The following is a 19402-nucleotide window of genomic DNA, read 5'->3' on the forward strand; positions in this document are numbered from 1 at the left end:
GTAACCAATCTCCATAATGTGCACGTTCCACAGGTGCAGAGATTAAGATGAGAATTGTTTTTCTCACAGTTTCCCAGGACAATCCTAGGACAGCTCTGTGTCTCTCCCTGTTCAGAGGATGTGTGATTACCACAGGAAAGCATTCCCTGGCACTGACAGCACTGGTTTTTTTGCAAATCCTCATGGAATCACGGTGCTAAATGCTACAAGAGTGTTAATTTTGTAAGGTGAGCCATTGTGCAGTCATAGGCTCAGAGGTGTCCTTGCCATGCAGGGGATTTGTGTGTGCTGCTGGAGAGGGGATCTGGCCACCAGCTCCTCCTGTGCTTGGCACACCTTGTGTGTCACGTGGAATTATTTCCTCCTCTCTGCTGCGATGCACTGGAGATGGGGACCAGATTGTGCTGCATTTAACTTGGCTCTGCTGGCTGGTTCTGGCTGTCCATCCCCTCCTGGATTCCTTTTTCTGGCTGTTCAATCCCTCCTGGATTCTTTATTCTGGCTGTCCATCCCCTCCTGGATTCCTTGTTAGTGTTCATCTCCTCCTGGATTCCTTTTTCTGGCTGTTCACCCCCTCCTGGATTCCTTGTTGTGACTATTCATCCCCTCCTGGATTCTCTGTTGTTCATCCCCTCCTGGATTCCTTTTTCTGTCTGTCCATCTCCTCCTGAATTCCCTGTTCAATCCCTCCTGCATTATTCCCTGTTCTGGCTGTTCACCCCTCCCGGATTCCCTGTTAGTGGCTCTCAGCTCCCAGCCCTGATAAAATGGATACCAGCATCCTGATTTTCATCACTTGGGAGGAAGGAGGATTTTTTTTTTTTTTTATTAATAACCCAAATTACCCTGTGAAACGGCACTTGTCTGATGTTAAATATTAAACTCCCTTAAGTGGGCGAGCTGGGGCGCAGGAGCAGCAGTGATGGGCTGTGCAGGAAGATGAAGTGCTGCTGGACAGCATTAATTCCTCCTCCCTGGAGAGCCTCCCATCCTCAGGGCAGCCAGGTGCGCCTGCACGCAGCTCCCCGGATTCCAAATGGCATTTTTCACACTTTAACCGTTTTGCACGCTTTGAGCAGATCTGAACATCAAAAGGCTGGTGGATCCTGGCTCTGGAGTTGCCATGGCAACAGCAGCTGAGAGGATTTGGATGTTTCTGGCATGGGATTTTGCTGCTGGCTGTGTTGGGCAGAGTGGGGCTGCTCTCCTCACATCAGTGGTGCCGAGGGAGGGGATGCTCTGGTCCAGCCCAGGAGCTCTGGGGTGCAGAACCTGTGTTTGAACGGCTCATCTCAGCTCCTTCCAGTCTGGGAGAGTAAAATGGAGCCCTTCTTCCCTTGTGGAAGTAGGTCAGCTCAATTATACCCTCAGATATTCTCATTTCTCTCTAAGCATTGAGCTTTGCCACAAGCATTGGCTTTGTAGGAGCCCAAAACTGCTTCAGTTTTGGGTTATCTTTGGGATATTGGCTTGGGATAGTGGCTGTCCTTGGGATGTGGCTTCAGGTGCCTCTTTTACCCCTCTGCAGCTCCAGATATGCTGGACACAGTGGATTTTGAGGAGTGAACATCAAGCCCCAGCAGGGCTGCTCTGCTCACATCAGTGGTGCTGAGGGAGGGGATGCTCTGGTCCAGCCCAGGAGCTCTGGGATGCAAAATCTGTGTCTGAGCTGCTCATCTCAGCTCCCTCCAGTCTGGGAGAGGAGAATGGAGCCCTTCTTCCCATGTGGAAGTAGGTCAGCCCAATTATACCCTCAGATATTCTCATTTCTCTCATTGGCTCTCAAGGGAGACAAGCACTGAGCTTTGCCATAAGCATTGGCTCTGTAGGAGCCCAAAACTGCTTCAGTGAGCCTATCCTTGAGAAGTTGGCTTCAGGTGCCTCTTCTACCCCTCTGCAGCTCCAGGTATGATGGGCACAGTGGATTTTCAGCAGTGAGCATCAAGCTGAACACTGTAAAAATATAATATTGATTTGTCTGGGTAGCATGCTACAGCAGCACAGTCAAGGAATCAAAACACCATCACCAGAGTCCAATTAAGAAACTACATTTTGGTAAAAAAATTCAGTCAAGGGGCTGCTGTTGACCCTCAGTGTGAGTCTGTCAGGCTGTGTGTCCTGGGTAAAATGCAAAATGCAAAATGCCCCATCCTCCTCCTGCGCTGTAAAATGGCCCCTGGGAATCCATTGCTGCTCTGTGACCATTGCTCATTTGGGTGACTCTAGCAATATCTGCTGGGGGAAAACGGGTAAGTGTTAAGGAACTGCCTACGACCTTATTTTTTTATTTTTCTAGGTGTTTTCATGAAAATGGGAAGAGCTTTTGGAGTTAAAACCTGTTCATTTATTATTTTTCCATTATTTTTTTATGCGTGATTTATTGGGACATGCAGGTAGCAGATGTCCTTTGGGGGGTGGCAGGGTGGGGTGTGTGTGTGCAGACAGGCACTGCAGACAGATTGAGGGTTTGATGCAGGGAATCGGGTAATTCTGAGCACCCTGCCTGTTCCCTGTGCTGTCACAGCAATAGACACTGCTCAGACTTGTGATCTCAGTGCTGCTGGCCACTGCATACTAAAAGGAGAAAATATTTTGTCAAACTGCCTGAACATGACAGAGCAAGATCGTTTGGGTGGTGTTTAGGCACAGTGCAGACCTCAGAGACTGAGAATAAAGGTATACTGAAAATGTGGGGCAATGTGATGGTGGTCACAGGGGTCTGAGGATGAGGGAAGAGACAAGGATCTGACTCCATGTTTCAGAAGGCTTGATTTATTATTTTATGATATATATTATATTAAAACTATACTAAAAGAATAGAAGAAAAGGTTCTCAGAAGGCTGGCTAAGCTAAGAACAGAAAGGAATGATAACAAAGGTTTGTGTCTGGGACAGAGAGTCCAAGCCAGCTGACTGTGATTGGCCATTAATTAGAAACAACCCCATGAGACCAATCACAGATGCACCTGTTGCATCCCACAGCAGCAGATAACCATTGTTTACATTTTGTTCCTGAGGCCTCCTAGCTTCTCAGGAGGAAGAAATCCCAAGGAAAGGATTTTTTCATAAAAGTTGTCTGCGACAGGGCAAGATCTGAGCTCTTTCTCTCTGGCTGATGCTCAGGGGCAGAGCAGATTTCTGTCCAATCTGCCTGCCAGGTGGGGACATCTTTTCTCACAGGAAGTCAGTCTGCTGCCTCCAGGCATGCACTGCAGCCAAGTGACGGAAATCTCTTGGTTTTGATGTTCCCAAACAGGCAAAACATCCAGGCATCTCTCAGTTATCAATAGATTTGCAGATACAGCAGGAGCAGTGGATTCAGCAGGATCAATAGCTGAGGTGCATTAAGTGCAGCCTGAGAAGAGTCTTGTTACATCCTTCAGATGGTGCCTGTCTGAATGGAAGCTGAAATCTGCACCATGAGCAGTAATTAAGACGTGATTTGCCCTTGGCCCAGATTGTGGGCATAAAGCCAAATTCTGAGTTCCCAGAAGTGGGAATTTTCTGATTCAGGCTGAGTTAGGTGATGTTTTTGCTCTCAGAGCTGCCTGGTCTCTAAGAGGGGTCAGACAGTGAGTGCTGATCCTGTGGGTGAGATGTGCTCTGGCCCACTGGATAAGGGAGGTGGATGCAGAGGTTGCTTTGAACAACTTTATCTGTGCAGAAATCAGGATAGCACAGCACTGAGCTGCAGCATAAACAGTGGAGCATGAATATTCCTTTCCTTTGGGAGCTTTGCAGCTCTTTCATGTCTTCACTCTGAAAATATGACTTTCTGAACAAGTATAAATAAGGTAAATATAAATAAAAATAAATATAAATAAGGTAAAGTATATAAGTATAAATAGGTATAAGTAAAAAATATAAGTGTATAAATAAGGTAAATATAAGTATAAATAAGGTAAAGTATATAAGTATAAATAAGTATAAGTAAAAAATATAAGTGTATAAGTAAGGTAAATATAAGTATGAATTAGGTAAATATAAGTACAAATAAGGTAAAGGATATAAGTATAAATAAGTGAAAAATATAAGTGTATAAATAAGGTAAATATAAGTATAAATAAGGTAAATTATATAAGTATAAATAGGTATAAGTAAAAAATATAAGTGTATAAAGAAGGTAAATGTAAGTATTTATAAAACAAGGTAAATATAAGTATTTATAAAACAAGGTAAATATAAATATAAATAAGGTAAAGTATATAAGTATAAATAAGTACAAGTAAAAAAATATAAGTATAAATAAGGTAAATATAAGTATAAATAAGGTAAAGTATATAAGTATAAATAAGTATAAGTAAAAAATATGAGTGTATAAATAAGGTAAAGGATATAAGTATAAATAGGTATAACTAAAACATATAAGTGTATAAACAAGGTAAATATAAGTATAAATAAGGTAAATATAAGTATAAATAAGGTAAAGGATATAAGTATAAATAAGTACAAGTAAAAAATATAAGTGTATAAATAAGGTAAATATAAGTATAAATAAGGTAAAAATAAGTATAAATAAGGTAAAAAAGTGTGATGAGATTTTCAGTTGTGTTGCCTTGTTCAAATGATGAGCAAAAAGAGCATTTGATAAGTGGTGGTAAGATGCCAGAGAGGCACATGGTATGAAACTCTGCTCTGTATGAGTGCAGAAAGGGGAAAAAAGCTGCTGAAACATCTTGGTTTGGGGTTTGCTTCCTCTCCAAGAACTAAATTGTGGTTGTGCTGGTACAAGGCAGTCTGCTCCATCTCCAACGCCATGCCTTTGGAGGAGCAGTGCACAGTTCAAGGAACACAACCTCAAGAAGATCTATTCAATTTGTACTTCTGAATTTCCTTTGGGAACCTCAGATTAAAGAGTTCTGCGCTGATAAATGACCACTAAATGGTTTCTTAGATCAGGGCTATGGCAGGACGAGATTTCTAATAGCTGCTGAGCCTTGCAGATGGGTTTCTTTTCCGCTGGGTCTCTTTTCTTTCATGCAGAGGGTTTCTTTTCCACTGGGTTTCTTTTCTTTTGTTCTGTGCTTCTCTGTGCCAGTTTTTAGGCTGATTTGGAGAGATTTGGCTTCCCCATCAACAACAAAGGAAATGGAGAGGCAGCTAGAGAGCAGGGCTGGAATATCTGTGTACGGCAAGAGCAAGGGCTGGAATATTTGTGCGTACAGCAAATCTTTGTCTCCCTCTCACCCCATCACATTGCGCAGCTCCTCAGAGGGAAAGGTGAAGAGCATCCTTACCCACTTATTTATGCCTGCATCACTGCTGATCTCCCCCAAGAGCAGGAAATGGCCTGACAGCATCTCTGCTGTGCTCTGTACCTGCCGTTACCCATGGCTGGGCAGCAGCAGCGGAATTGCCAAACATTTAAATTATTCAGCTCCTGTTGTTGACTCAGCTTTGGAGCTGCATTGATGTTTCCTGAGATAATGGCTCGCTGACTGGAACCTGGGAGCCCCAGCAGGGGCACAGGGAGGGTTTTCCTCTCTAAGGAGAGAGGGGACAAGCTGGGGTAAGGTGAACCTGTGTGTGCATCCATGTCCTTGCACCAGGAGAGTGTGCAAATGCTCAATAGGGAGCAGCTCTCTTCATTCCTCAGCCTGGCCTCATTTCTCATTTCTCAAGTGGCTGAGTTCAGGAGGGGCTGTGCTTCCTTCCCTGGGCAAAGCCACATGCAGCTTCCTCAAAATATTCAAGCCCATATTTACATTATTTACTTTTTAAGCCCATTTTTACACTATTTACCTTTCAAGCCCATTTTTACATTATTTACTTTTCAAGCCCATTTTTACATTATTTATTTTAAAGCCCATTTTTATGTTATTTACTTTTTAAGCCCATTTTTACATTATTTACTTTTTCAAGCCCATTTTTACGTTATTTACTTTTAAAGCCCATTTTTACATTATTTACATTTAAAGCCCATTTTTATATTATTTACTTTCTCAAGCCCATTTTTACGTTATTTACTTTTCAAGCCCATTTTTACATTATTTGCATTTAAAGCCCATTTTTACATTATTTACTTTTCAAGCCCATTTTTACGTTATTTATTTTCAAAGCCCATTTTTACATTACTACTTTTAAAGCCCATTTTTATTTCATTTACTTTTTCAAGCCCATTTTTACATTATTTACTTTTCAAGCCCAATTGTGCATTACTTACTTTTAAAGCCCTTTTTTACACGTTATTTACTTTTCTCCAAGGCGATGTGTCCGAGGCTCTCTGCTGCCCACATTCCGCCCCTCATTCCCTTTAAATGAGAGGAAGAACAGCTGAGGGCAGCCTGGCAGCAGCCAGGTTCTGGGCAGCCACTTCTCTGGTTACATGGCAGATACCAAAACCCAGGAAGGAGCCTTGCATTCCTTCACAGCTACATCATCTCACAGCTGAGGAGTTCCTCCAAAGGTCAGAGGCAGAACTGTGTATCTTGAAAAAAAAAAAATTTCTAAATTTCTGACAGAGCTTCTCCTCACCCCTGGCTCTGTCTGCAGGTGCTGGAGTTCAATATTTTCATCTCAGGTGTGAACCCCAAATGCAACAGCTCTGAGGCACTGGGGATGCTGAGCCTTGTCCCAGGATAAATTAATTTTCATGTGGGTATGATAAGTATTATAGCATCCAGTATTTAAGAGAATATTGGAACCCTGGTTTGCAAAAAAATCCCTAAAGTCCACTGAGGTGCCCAGACGTTGTTATTTGGTATTTTCACTGGAATTCTTGGTTGCTTTTTCTCTATGTGAATTTGCTCATTTTCAGGCAATATTCCTGTTTTTTTTCTAGTGTAAATGATGTCCCTTTGCAGAGCCCCAGTTTGACTCAGTGTTGGCTTTTGTGAGGCACTGATAGACACTGACTCTGTGTTGCATTGCACTAAATTCACGAGCAGCAGCATTTTTAGGGTGAATCCAGAGTGCCAGGCAGGCAGCAGTGGCAGTGCCCATCCTTTGGCAACAAACATTTGAGCTCTGCCTGAACTGGAGGTGGAGTCTGTTCTATTTCAAATATTAGAGGGAATCTAGACTGTCAATGACTCTGGGCAAAGGGAAGTTGTTTTCCCTAGACTGAGGTAAGGACTCTGCTTTGCTCTAATGCTAAACTTGGTACAAAAATCTCAATTTCTATGTAATGCAAAGCATTTTGCCATCCTAACACTCTATTGATCTCCTTTTCCTGCCTCTCAGTTTATATAAGCTTTTCTGGTGGTGGGGCTGGGCTGTTTTATAGGAATTCCCCAAAGAGATAACAGCTGGCAAAGCAGTTGTTTCTTCCTCAAAGCTGCAGATTTTAAAATCTGTATTTATCCCTATATTTCTCAGGCCTTTTCAGGTGTGATCATCTCATGGCTGTGCACTCACTGGTTTGGCCCCAGGGCCTGGCTGGAAACACCTTGTGTGATATTTGCTGGGTCCCCAGGACAAAGGAAGGAATTGATGAATCCAACTCCGTATTCTTAGAAGGCTAATTTATTATTTTATTTTATTTTATTTTGTTTTATTTATTTTATATTTTATTTTATTTTATTTTATTTTGGAGTGCTATACTAAACTATACTAAAGAACAGAAAAAGGGTACAGACAGAAGGCTACAAAGAATAATAATGAAAACTCGTGACTCTCTCCAGAGTACTGACAGAGCCTGAAAATGATTGGTCATTAAGTTAAGCAATTAAATTAAATTAAACTCTTCACATGTTGTATAAACAATCTCCAGACCACATTCCAAAGCAACAAAACACAGGATAAGCAAATCAGATAATTATTGTTTTCATTTTTCTCTTAAAAAATTCACATGTTGGATAAACAGTCTCCAAACCACATTCCAAAGCAGCAAAACACAGGAGAAGCAAATTAGATAATATTGTTTTCATTTTTCTCATAAACAAGTCACATGTTGTATAAACAATCTCCAGACCACATTCCAAAGCAGCAAAACACAGGAGAAGCAAATGAAATAATATTGTTTTCATTTTTCTCTGAGGCTTCTCAGCTTCCCAGGAGAAGAAATCCTGGGTAAAGAGGATTTTTCAGAAAATATGACAGTAATACACCTTGTCCTTCTTGACTCTTTAAGTGGCAAAAGGTGAATGGTAGCTGGAAATAGAACCCAAGGTATTAACCCAAGGGGCAAGGGGTTTTTCAGAAAATGTGACAGTGACACACCTTGTCCTTCTTGACCCTGTGAGTGGCAAAAGGTGAATGGTAGCTGGAAATAGAACCCAAGCTGTGTGTGGGTCCCCGGCAGCACCCCAAGTCCTTTGCCAGGCTGGCCCAAATGTAGCACCTGGAGCCAGGATGGAGCACCTGGAGCAAAGCACGAGGGGCGAGCCCTGCCAGGCTCGCCATGGCGGCCCTGCAGGGTCACCCCAGGAAAGGGTGGGACGGGAGTGATCTCCAGGAGCTCTGATCCTCTGGACATTGGTGTGACTCCCTTGCGTGTCTTTCAGAGAGGGCATGCACCAACCACTGTGGACCCCTTGCCTTCTTGCTGCAAGCAAGGATCTCCTGAAGGGATGCTGGAGCAGGAGTCTGCTGTGCAGGTAGAAGGGGGGAAGGGGCGCGTTCGTTGTGTCGCAGCGGGCTCTGGGCCCTGCACAGAGCCTGGAGCTGCTGTCACCAGCCCTCATCTGCCACTTCAGCTCCATCTCGGTGTCCTCCATGTGGGACTGTGCCCAGCCAAGCTTCTGCAGGGACCTGCGAGGAACCTCAGGTCTCCTGCTCGCTGTCTCCAGCACAGACCACGAGACAGTTCAGTTCTGCCCACAGAGCTTTCATTTTGCTTTCTATTGCTGTAGTTTCATCTTCCCTTGGTTTGAAGGGCAGAGTTCATGCACACGGGCTCCTCACAGACGTGTTTATGAAGCGTGGCTCGGGCATGACACTCAATAAACACTGCCCAGCTCCTGACGTAGGACGGGCCATAATCTGCAGACTCCAGACAGAAGTTGCGCTGCCCTGCAGCCAGGTGTGTGAGTGCTGATAGGGTGCAAGCCCAGCTGCTGATAAACCCCTCGCAGCCCGCCCATGCTTGGTTCTGGCTGCAGCATTCAGCACTGGTGGGTTGATGGGAGCTGCAGACGGGCTGTGCAGGGTGAGCTGACCTTCTCCTGCAGGGATGACATGCTTGCATTGCCTGAGGGTGAGTACCTGGGCATGGTCAGGGGTTCCTTGGGCAGCAAAAGGGGAGAGGATGGTTCACATGAGGGAGTTTAGGTATATTCTGGCTGGTAATAAGAACTTCAGTGCAGAGATAATGCCTCTTCTCCCCAAACAGCTGCTGCTAAGTGGACCTCAGGGTTTGCTGCCCTTCTTAGGACATTGGTAACTTACCTAAGGTCATCCTTGGAGCCAGTGGCACTGAAACTACACCCCTCTGTGCTGTATTTGCCTTGTCCCTCTCACCTCTGCTTTACTGGCAGAAGGGAGATGCCCTGGGTGTTGTGTTTTTGCAGTATTGTGATGGTAAATGTTGATTCCTGTTGTGTGGTCACCTTCCTGCCGTGGGACAGGTGCACAGGATGGTGTTTCTGTCTCAGCACAGCGCTGTGCTGGCTCTGCTCTGGAGCAGGTGGCTGTGCTGCAAAGGCTTTGCTTGCATGTCCTGGCAGAGATTTATTTATTGCCAGGCCTGTGCTTCTGGTGCTTTTCTGTCACTGCTTTCTGCCCTGCATGGCTTCCCCAAGCAAGCCTGGCTTCAGGCTCAGGACAGTAACTCTATGGTAGCCACAGCACAGGGGTGTCACCCTGGGTTTTTAAGATTTTCTGAGCCTTCTGATGTTGGCATCCTTGTAGTGAACTTTCTCAAACACTTTCTGTAAATAAATCATTGTTTTGCGTTCCTTTGTGGAGGAGGAGAAATTTGATGGGCTGTTGGTTTGACCAGTGTCATTGGAGAGGTGGCACTGTCACCCTCCAATCCGCTGTCACTCTTGGAGAACTATAAATTTTAGAGACAGAAATTAAATTTCCCTTTTTTTTCTTCACTTTGAGAGCAGCAGTGTGTGCTTGTGTTGTTTTGTGTCCTGCAGTGACACAGGGGCTGTACTGTGACACCCCCCAGCATGCAGAAAAACCCCTTTTAAGCACTTTGTGCATGCAGGCAAAGCAGGTGTGGACTCATCCTGCTGGAGGGAATGAGCAGGGAATGAGTCAGAGCAGACTGCAGGAACCAGGAGCAGTTTATAAAGCACAGGAAAGAAAAGGAAGATTCTGCACAGGGCAGCAGGGCAGATCCTGATGGTGTGATCTGGGCTCCAGCCCCTCACCTGAAGGCACTGACAGAGCCCTGGCCAGGTCCAGAAGCTGTGCGTTAGTCCCAGACTGACACCAGAGCACATCTCTGATCCCCCCTTGCCCTGACCCCTCTCAGCTCCCCAGGATTTACTGCCCAGACCTGCCTGAGCCATGCCATGGCCCAAAAAAGGCAGAGCATCAGGAAAGCAGCAGGGAGAAAGCTCTGCTGCTGCATCTCTTGGCAGCTGGAAATGTTGTGGTGCTATTAGCAGAGGTGTAGTGCCTGAGCAGAGAGCTCTCATGTATTGTCTTCAGTCACAGTCTGTATATTTTTTGATGAGGTAAAAATAGCTTTTCTTTTTCAGGATATGCAGAGAGCAGAGGCTCCTGCTAACATCAAAGGAGAGTGACAGCTTTCCCCTGGGTGTGCGTGGCCTCAGCTGGCAGGAGCAGCAGCTCTGTTAATTCTTGCCTCTATATGAAAGGAAAAATGTGAAAGGGAAGATGTTCTGCTCTCCTTTCCCTGTTCTGCTCTCTGGACCAGCCTCTGTCTCACTCTCCAGTGCTGCTGGAGGCCCAGCACTGTATTTCAGAGGGAAAGGGATAGTTTGCAAGTTATAGTTTGCAAATGACAGAACAAGATCTTGAAAGTGTTCCTTAGAAAATCCATTAGGCAGCAGGCAGGTGCTCTCTGTTAATTCTTGCCTCTATATGAAAGGAAAAATGTGAAAGGGAAAATGTTCTGCTCTCCTTTTCCTGTTCCGCTCTCTGGACCAGCCTCTGTCTCACTCCCCACTGGTGCTGGAGACCCAGCACTGTATTTCAGAGGGAAAGGGATAGTTTGCAAGTGATATTTTGCAAATGATAGTTTGCAAATGACAGAACAAGATCCTGAACGTGTTCCTTAGGAAATCCATTAGGCAGGTGGATTCACAGAGCTGCAGGCTGCAGCCCTCCAGGGATCCTTATCAGAACCATCACTCTGCTGCCTGGGGGCATCTCCTCGCTGCCTTGCTGTGTGCAGATTAAGCTGTTTGTGATATCTGCCCTGCCCACAGCCCTGAACCTGTTCCAGGCAGCAAAGGGGAGCCGTGAGCAGGGCAGGAAGGAGACAAATGGCAATGCAGGCAGCTGAAATTGCTCAGTTAACCTTGACCCTGAGCTGCACCACCAGTGGCAGCCCAGAACTGCCTCTCCTGTTCAGAGTGCACAAAAATGGGCTTTCCACAAGCTCATTACTCCTGATTATGTAACGGTGGAGAGGCCAGCCTGATGCTGGCACTGGAAAGCTTGCCCTCTCCTCAGCACTGCAAAAATGCCAATTGACAGGTTGCTTCCCTTCCCACAAACCTGCCAGGGCCTTCCTTCCCTGTTCCTTCTGCTTTGGGGTTTCTCCTTTGCCAGCTGTGTCTTCTCCAGCTCAATCCTTTGCACGGGAATGCAAACAGATCTTCCACGTCCTGCATGCCCTGATTCACATGCTGCAAGATGGTTGAGGTCCCCCTTGCACCCTGCTCTGGGGATCAGCCCTCTTGGGGCTGTTGTGAAACCTCCACCAAGCAGAAACGAGCATGGACAAAGGGTTTGCTCAGGCTGGTGCATGAAATGAGGCCAAACTCACCTGGCAGGTGCCTTCCAGAGATGATTTCTTGTGCCTTGATTCTCATCGTGGCTCCTATCTGCAAGACCTGTGCTAAATCATGTGAGGGTGATGGCAGAGTGGAACTTGGGCATGTGGATTTATCTGTCTCGAGTGGATAAGGGTGAGGATGATGAAGGAATAGAATTTAAGCATCTGGGTTTATCCTTTCATCAGATGAATTTTTTTCCCAATGCTTTTGCTTTTCTCTTTTTTCTGGGTTTGCAGTCTCTGCCTGCTCCCTGTGTTCTGCTGGCTGGCTGCCTGGGGCTGTGCTGCTGTGGCCTCTCAGGAGATGCTGTGTTCTGCTGAATGCTGCCTTCTACTCAGAAGGCAGAGACCTGCCAGCAGGGTTTGTTTCTGCTGCAGGGCCCAATTTCTGTTAATAGAGACAGGAGAGAAAGTTCCTGCAGGAGAGACAGCGTGGCTCCTGTTTCTGAGCACTTGGAGTTGAATTTCCTCTCTTCCCTGATTTTCCTATGGATTTCCCTATGTTATCCCTAACTGCTCCTAATCTTAGCAGCTCTTTTAGTGTGTTTTGAGGCCTGACAAATTCTTCTCACCTGATGAGAGAGGACTGAGGTTATCACCTGCAGAACTGTGTGGTTGATATCGAGTTCCAAATGAGCACTGCCTCCAGAGACATTCCTAGGCTGGACAGTTCCTCAAAAGTTGAACCACCACACTGATGTGAGGTTTTGGTGTTTCTGCTGGAAATGATGCCTCAAAGGTGAGGATCATGCCCACTGTTGGGCACAAGCCCATGTGAGTATGGAAATGCCCAACCAAGTGGCAAAGGCTGCTGCCCTTGGCAAGGGTTTGTGACACATCCTCAGCTGGCAGAGCTGACTTTGGGCTCCAGAACGCTGGCTTTAGGAGCTGGATGACCTCTGAGGTGTGAGCTGGACCTTTCCACAGCATCTAGACAGGATGCCCACGGCAATATTGGTGCCAGGGTTAGGGTTTGCATCTCGCTGCCAGTCTTGGTGTTATTTGGCTGTTGGGCGCTGTGGGCTGCCCAGAATTCTGGTGATTCCCTGCTGGACCTGCTGTCTGCTGCTCCACGAGTGTCAGCTTGGCTGGAGAGACAGTGGGCACACAGGATGAAGAGGGCAATGCAGCAGGGTGTGTGTGTGTGTGTGTGTGTGCGTGTGTGCCAGGCTGGAGCAGTGTGGGGAGCTGCTCCTTGACTGTCCTTGTGTCCCAGAAAACACCGTGAGATCATCACAACTCATCTGGGCTTGGAAATCATCGACTTGCAGCATCTAACAGCTCACACAGAGCGGGCTCCTGCCGAGTGTGGCCACCTTGGATGCTGAGACCCTCCCTTGTGTTATCAGTGAGGAGCAGCAGGAGTTTGTGGGAGCTCCTCCCTGGGTGTGAGGAGCTGCTAGGAGAGATTAGAGCAGCAGCTGGCTGAGACCAGACACACAGCAGGCTCACAAACCTCTGAGTGCAGCATTGAAATCCATCCTGAGTTTGATTTCTTTGCTTTTTAGCCTTGGCCATGGCTGCAATGCAATGGGCTCGTGTGGTTCCATTATTGCTGTGAGAGAAGGAGGAAACCTGGGAAAAGGGGCAGAAGAAGCCTCTCCTCAGGGCCAGGAGAGGGTGTCATGAGAATAAATTGACTCTGAAACCAGGACAGAGGGAAAGGGAAAATTTAGATTGTCAGCAGACGGGGAGATTTTTCCTGAAGGAAAAGAAAGCGAAGCAGAGTAGCAGCACAGTCTGATGTGCTGCCCTAAGTTTTTGACTTTAGAAGGTCTTGGAGCACTTAAAGCCCTGATCTGAGGCTTCTCTCCTGTGGAACTGCTGTCAGCAGCCCCCTGACACTTCACAGCTTGGATGTCTGTAGAGCACGATGCCTGTGTTTAGGATTTAGCAAATTCCACCTGAAAGGTACAAACAGCAAGTGGTACAAACAGCAAGTGAGGCAGCTTATTCTCTCCCCTGGAATTTTTCTTCCTGGAAAATTGCTGGGAAGGCAAAGGAGAATGGAAAGAAAGGGAAAACAAGCAGAGGCAGTTTCTGCAAAGGAAAACCAGCAGAGGCAGTTTCTGCATCTGGAAGCAGCTGCTCTGTGTGCTGGGGCACACAGGCAGTGTCTGTGTGCTGTGCTGAGCTCTGTGCCTGTCAGAGGGTGCTGATAACGTGTCCCTGTGCCTGGGTGAGTGGGATGTGTGTGTGTATCTCCTCCATGTGCTCATCTCCCCGTGGTCACAAGGTGTCTGCACTCCTTGCTGTCCCTTTTGCTGAAATTTGGGAGGTGGCAGCGACCCAGACTTGCTTCCATTTCCTGGGGAGCAGATTGCCCTGAGCAGTGGGCAGACAGACAGACAGAAAGGAGGACAACATGTGGATCTGCTTTTATCTGAGCTGAGCTATTCCATCCTCTCTGATGGGATGGATTGCTGGTGTCTGATGCCCTGCGCCTCTCAGTGCATCTCTGGAAGGTTCATGCTGAGCATGGGCAGCAAAAGGCAGCACCTCTGACACGTCCCAGCCTTGGCATCTTCTCCAAGGGCATCCAGAGGGGTGGAGGGAGCTCAAACCCTCTCCTCTGTGGCAGGAGTTACCTGTGGGCATTCCTGTGGGGCTGCTTTTCCTCTGCTGCTCCAAGGTGGTACCTGTGAGTTTCCAGCCTCCTGGGCATATTTGTGGGGCTGCTTTTCCCCTGCTGAGGTGGTACCTGCAGCTCTGACCCCCTCCCTGCGCCTGGCAGCAGCCACATTTGCTTTCCGGAGGTGCCTCGGTATTAAATATCCTGTCTGACACAGTAATGGAGAGAAAATGAACAAATTCCATTAGCAGTTGGCGATCCCCGCAGGGTCTGCATTGGAGGGAGGACGGAGCCTGTATTTTTAGCTAGAATGCAATGTAACTCACTGGCTCTCTCAAAGCTGAGGAGTAGATAACCAAGGAGGCAGAGAGGGGACACCAGGCTCAGGTTTCAGCCGAAGTGCCGGGCTATGGCAGCACGAAAGGGCAGGTCCGGTCCAGACGTGGCTGTGAGTACTCAGCACACTTCTCCTCCGTGCCCACGCACACCTCTGCTTTGCTTTTCTGCTTTGCTTTCTGCTTGTAGTCTCTGCTGCTGGGCGCGCTGGGCCTTTGGGAGCCCCTCTGCTCCTACAGGGCCATGTAGAGTTTTACCTTTAATCCTCAGATCTCCATGTGTGTCCCACGGATGGCAGAGCCTGGCCGAGCCGTGCTTTGATTTTCCAAGGCTTTGCTGCCTTGTGGTCGGTCCTGCCCTGAGAAGCAGAGGCTTCTGGCAGTGTCTGGAGCTGGAAAAGCTCTTTGCATTCAGCCTGTTGCTTGAAGCTGTCAGCGTTTCCTCGCTGGACCCCAGCTCAGGGCGTGAATGTGCATTTCTGAGCGCGGCGCTGCTGCTGCTGCTGCTGCTGCCTTCTGCCTCTGTGTGAGCAGAGCACCGAGGTGCTGTGTTTGCTGTGCATTCCCAGCCCTCCAAAGGCTCAGCCTTGCTGTGCATTCCCAGCCCTCCAAAGGCTCAGCCCTGCTGTGCTTCCCATGCATTCCCAGCCCTCCAAAGGCTCAGCCTTGCTGTGCATTCCCAGCCCTCCAAAGACTCAGCCCTGCTGTGCTTCCCATGCATTCCCAGCCTTCCAAAGGCTCAGCTCTCCTGTGCATTCTCAGCCCTCCAAAGGCTCGGCTCCGCTGTGTTTGCTGTCCATTCCAGCCCTCCAAAGGCCCAGCCCTGCTGTGCATTCCCAGCCCTCCAAAGGCCCAGCCCTGCTGTGCATTCCCAGCCCTCCAAAGGCCCAGCTCTGCTGTGCTTCCCATGCATTCCCAGCCCTCCAAATACCCAGCCCTGCTGTACCTCCCGTGCATTCCCAGCAGCCCTGCTGTGAACCTGGGGGCTCTGCTCGGAGCTGGGCGCAGGCAGAGCCAGCTGGCACAGGAGGGGATGGGATCAGCACGGGGTGCTGCTGCTGCTGCCCTCCAGCTCTGTCCCTGTGACCCAGGGGCTGCCCCACAGGGCCCATGGCACCTTGCCACCCTGCTGGCGGCCTGGCCTGAGCTCTGTGCCTGATCACCCTCTTTGTGGGCCTTACTCTACAGCAGGAGCAGGGCGAGGCTGCCTTCCTCCCTGGTAGGGGTGTCGGGCAGAAAGGATGGGCTGGGGGAGGCAGATGGAGGAGGCCAGAAGGCATCCAGAGCACCAATTCAAACATCTGAGAGTGCAAAGAGAACGGAAGAGAGGAGCCCTGAACCTCTCCTAATCCAGTTCCTCATCCAGGAGCTTCCTAATGCTGGATGCTCCTCTGCAACCAGGCTGTGGGCACTCAGGATGAGCTGGAGGTGGCCAGAAACCATTTGAGTTGTGCTTCTCCAGAGCCCCAATTCAAACATCTGAGAGTGCAAAGAGAAGGGAAGAGAGGAGCCCTGAACCTCTCCTGATTTAGACTGTCAGCATCATCCTCCCTGCTATGCCTCCAGTGCTTTTGTCTCTGTGGTGCTTCCAGCTCCTGCCCAGGAGTTTCCTAACCCTGGATGCTCCTGGGCAATACAGGATGGCTTGGGGTGGCAGAACAGGAGCTTTCCTAGCATAGAAGGTCCCTTGGTCAGTCCTGATGTAAATGGTACAAGAGGGGCTCTGATTTTCTCTTGGAGCTGAGGACAGAGGAGTGTGTGCTGCACCCATGGTGTGACCGTGTTCACAGAGGGAAGAGACGTAGATCAGACTCCATGTTTCAGAAGGCTTGATTTATTATTTTATGATATATATTACATTAAAACTACAATAAAAGAATAGAAGGAAAGGTTTCATCAGAAGGCTAGGCTAAGAATAGAAAAGAAGAATCAACAAAGGTCTGTGGCTCGGACAGAGAGGGAGCCAGCTGTGCCATGATTGGCCATTAATTCCAAACATCTACATGAGACTAATCATGGATCTACTTGTTGCATTCCACAGCAGCAGATAACCATTGTTTACATTTTGTTTCTGAGGCCTCTCAGCTTCTCAGAAAGAAAAAAATCTTAAAAGAAAGATTTTCCATAAAAAGATATCTGCGACACCCACGCCATGGATCTGGTGGCTCTTGGCTGCACAGATCCCTTTGGGCTGGCACATTCCAGTTACCAGTTCAGGTTCCCAGACCCACAGACCCACATCACTGCATTTCCACCCCGTTCTCCAGCTGCCAGTGAGCCATGCCATCGTCTCCATCTGCTGCCTCACACTGCTGAGTCGTGTTGCTGAAAGTATTGCTGTGCCTTGCCTGGGCTGGCTATGGTGTGGCAGGGAAGCACTGCCAATAAAGAGAGTTGGGAAGCACTGCCAAAAAGCAGAGTTGTGTCTTTCCCAGCTGTGAGGTGCTCAGCTGGGGCTGTTCTCCCTGGTGCTGGTGCCCAAGCTCACCTCTGTTATTACTTCTGGAGGAGGGTAGGGGTGGGTTCATTACAGCTCCATCAGTGCAGTTCCTCAGCCCAGGTTATGGGGGTTCTCTGGGCCAAGAGAGGCTCTCATGGTGGCAGGAGCTCCCTCCATGCTGTCCCCATTGCGTGCCAGGACAACCTTCAGAACTTCTGCCCCATCATCTGGATGCTCTTCATTTTAAATCCAGCTCCCAGCCCTTCTTTCTCCTCAGCCTGTCCCACTGTGACTTTTCCTGCCTTTTCTGCCTGGTCTGTGTAGTTCTGTTCTCTGCAGCTGAGTGAAGAGTTGAGACAGTGCTGGTGGTGGGGGAGAATAAAGCAGGCTCTGAGTTTCATTCTTTTTCCTTTTTTGTCCCCAAGGCTGATGCTGCAACCAGTTTCTTGAGAGCTGCGAGATCTGGGAACCTGGACAAAGCCTTGGATCACCTCAGGAATGGGGTAGATATTAACACCTGTAACCAGGTAGGTGAAACACCCGGGGCTTCTGGTATTATCTCAAGTTAATGGAAAATGTGGCTGACCAGAGAAGCAGTTGTGTTTCGGGCCAGGAGGGCAGAAATAGCTGTAAAGAGCATGGATGTGCAGGTTGGGGCATAGCAAAGGACATTAGCAGGTAAGCAGAGAGGGCTCCTTGAGTGTGACAAGCAAATGGGACACTTGGAAGAAGCTCAGGTGCTTCTCAGAGGGCAGAGCAGCTGTGAAGAGCAGCACAGTGAAGAACATCACAGAAATTGCTTGTGGGGGTTATTGCCCTTGCCTGCAGTGCTGAGGGGTTTTTATTCCTAGAAGTTGCAGCTTACCACAAGCAGTGAAAGTTTGCAAAGTGCCAGTTGTGGTGGTTTGGGAGGTGTTGGGCAGGATGAGCCCTCCTCACGCTGCACAGAAATAGAGCAGAGAGCTGCAGGCGCTGAGGAACTGTTTGCACATCACCACCACCATCATCATCATCATCAGAACATTCTGTATCTGTGCAGCTGCACGTGGCTGAGGCTGAGGTGGGGCAGATGCTGCAGGGACAGGTTCAGGGGGTTTAGGCTGAGCAAGAGGGGCAGAGGCTGAGTGCTGTGTGCTGTCCCTGCTTTGTGGAGCTGCTGGGGAGGCTGACTCAGCAGGCAGCACAAAGGAACTCTCATCTGTTTCAGTCCCCAAACCAAGGGAAGCTCAGACCTGATTTGTGCTGCAGCAGTCACTGGGGACTGTGACGGTGTTCACAGGGGTGTGAGGACGAGGGAAGAGACGAGGATCTGACTCCACTTTTCAGAAGGCTTGATTTATTATTTTATTATATATATTACATTAAAACTATACTAAAAGAATAGAAGAAAAGGTTTCATCAGAAGGCCAGCTAAGAATAGAAAGGAATGATAACAAAGGTTTGTGTCTCGGGCTCTCTGTCCGAGCCAGCTGACTGTGATTGGCCATTAATTAGAAACAACCACACGAGACCAATCACAGATGCACCTGTTGCATTCCACAGCAGCAGATAATCATTGTTTGCATTTTGTTCCTGAGGCCTCCCAGCTTCTCAGGAGGAAAAATCCTAAGGAAAGGATTTTTCATGAAAAGATGTCTGCGACAGGGGACAGGGTCCCACAGGGCAGGCAGAGTGCACCGGGGATATTCACTCATTTCCAGAGCAAAACCAAGAGGAGAGGGAGAATTTCTACATCCACTGGTTCTGTCAATGCTCTAGCCCAGAGGGGTGTGGGGTTCTGGAAAAGGCTCTGTAAAGAATTACAACAGGGTGACTCATCCACAAGCTAAAAATGATGGCTTTGAACTTCTTCTTCACCAAAGAGATGGTTTGGTTCACTTTGAACTCTTCTTCACCAAAGAGATGTTCTGTCATCAGCTATCTCCACTGATAAGCTTCAAGTCCTGCTCCCAACCAGATTTTTGGTGCTGGTGAGGGTGTTTAACACTTTGATGGGAAGAAAGTGGCTACAGCAATATGAGGCTGTCCTCTCAGTGATGTCTCTGCCCTGGTTCCTGCCATCTCCCTCAGGTTAGATGGCACTTTGGGGTTTCCTCCTGAGGAATATCAGACCTGTGGGAAAGGTCCAACCTCACATGTCCTGTATAGAATAAAGAGGGATGTATGTGGTCAGACCTATCCCACAAGTCCTGTATT

The 19402-nt window shown here is 47.9% G+C and overlaps 1 protein-coding gene across 7 annotated transcripts in view; it reads left to right on the forward strand.

Moving 5' to 3' along the window:
- Window positions 1-19402, forward strand: part of ANK1 (ankyrin 1) — a 68816-nt gene that overhangs the window by 12778 nt on the left and 36636 nt on the right. For 5 of the 7 annotated variants that reach the window (XM_054294421.1, XM_054294424.1, XM_054294426.1 and 2 more), the window contains exon 2: window positions 17632-17733. In XM_054294421.1, coding sequence (XP_054150396.1) covers window positions 17632-17733 — 102 coding nt within the window. Of the gene's footprint in view, window positions 1-8346; window positions 8537-9049; window positions 9136-17631; window positions 17734-19402 lie in introns of those variants that run through there. The other 2 variants (XM_054294427.1, XM_054294428.1) reach the window with 2 other exon arrangements.

This window comes from Melozone crissalis, unplaced genomic scaffold, assembly GCF_028551555.1.
Source record: "Melozone crissalis strain CALT ecotype California unplaced genomic scaffold, PUWL_Pcris_2 ptg000247l_1, whole genome shotgun sequence".
Lineage (NCBI taxonomy): Eukaryota > Metazoa > Chordata > Aves > Passeriformes > Passerellidae > Melozone > Melozone crissalis.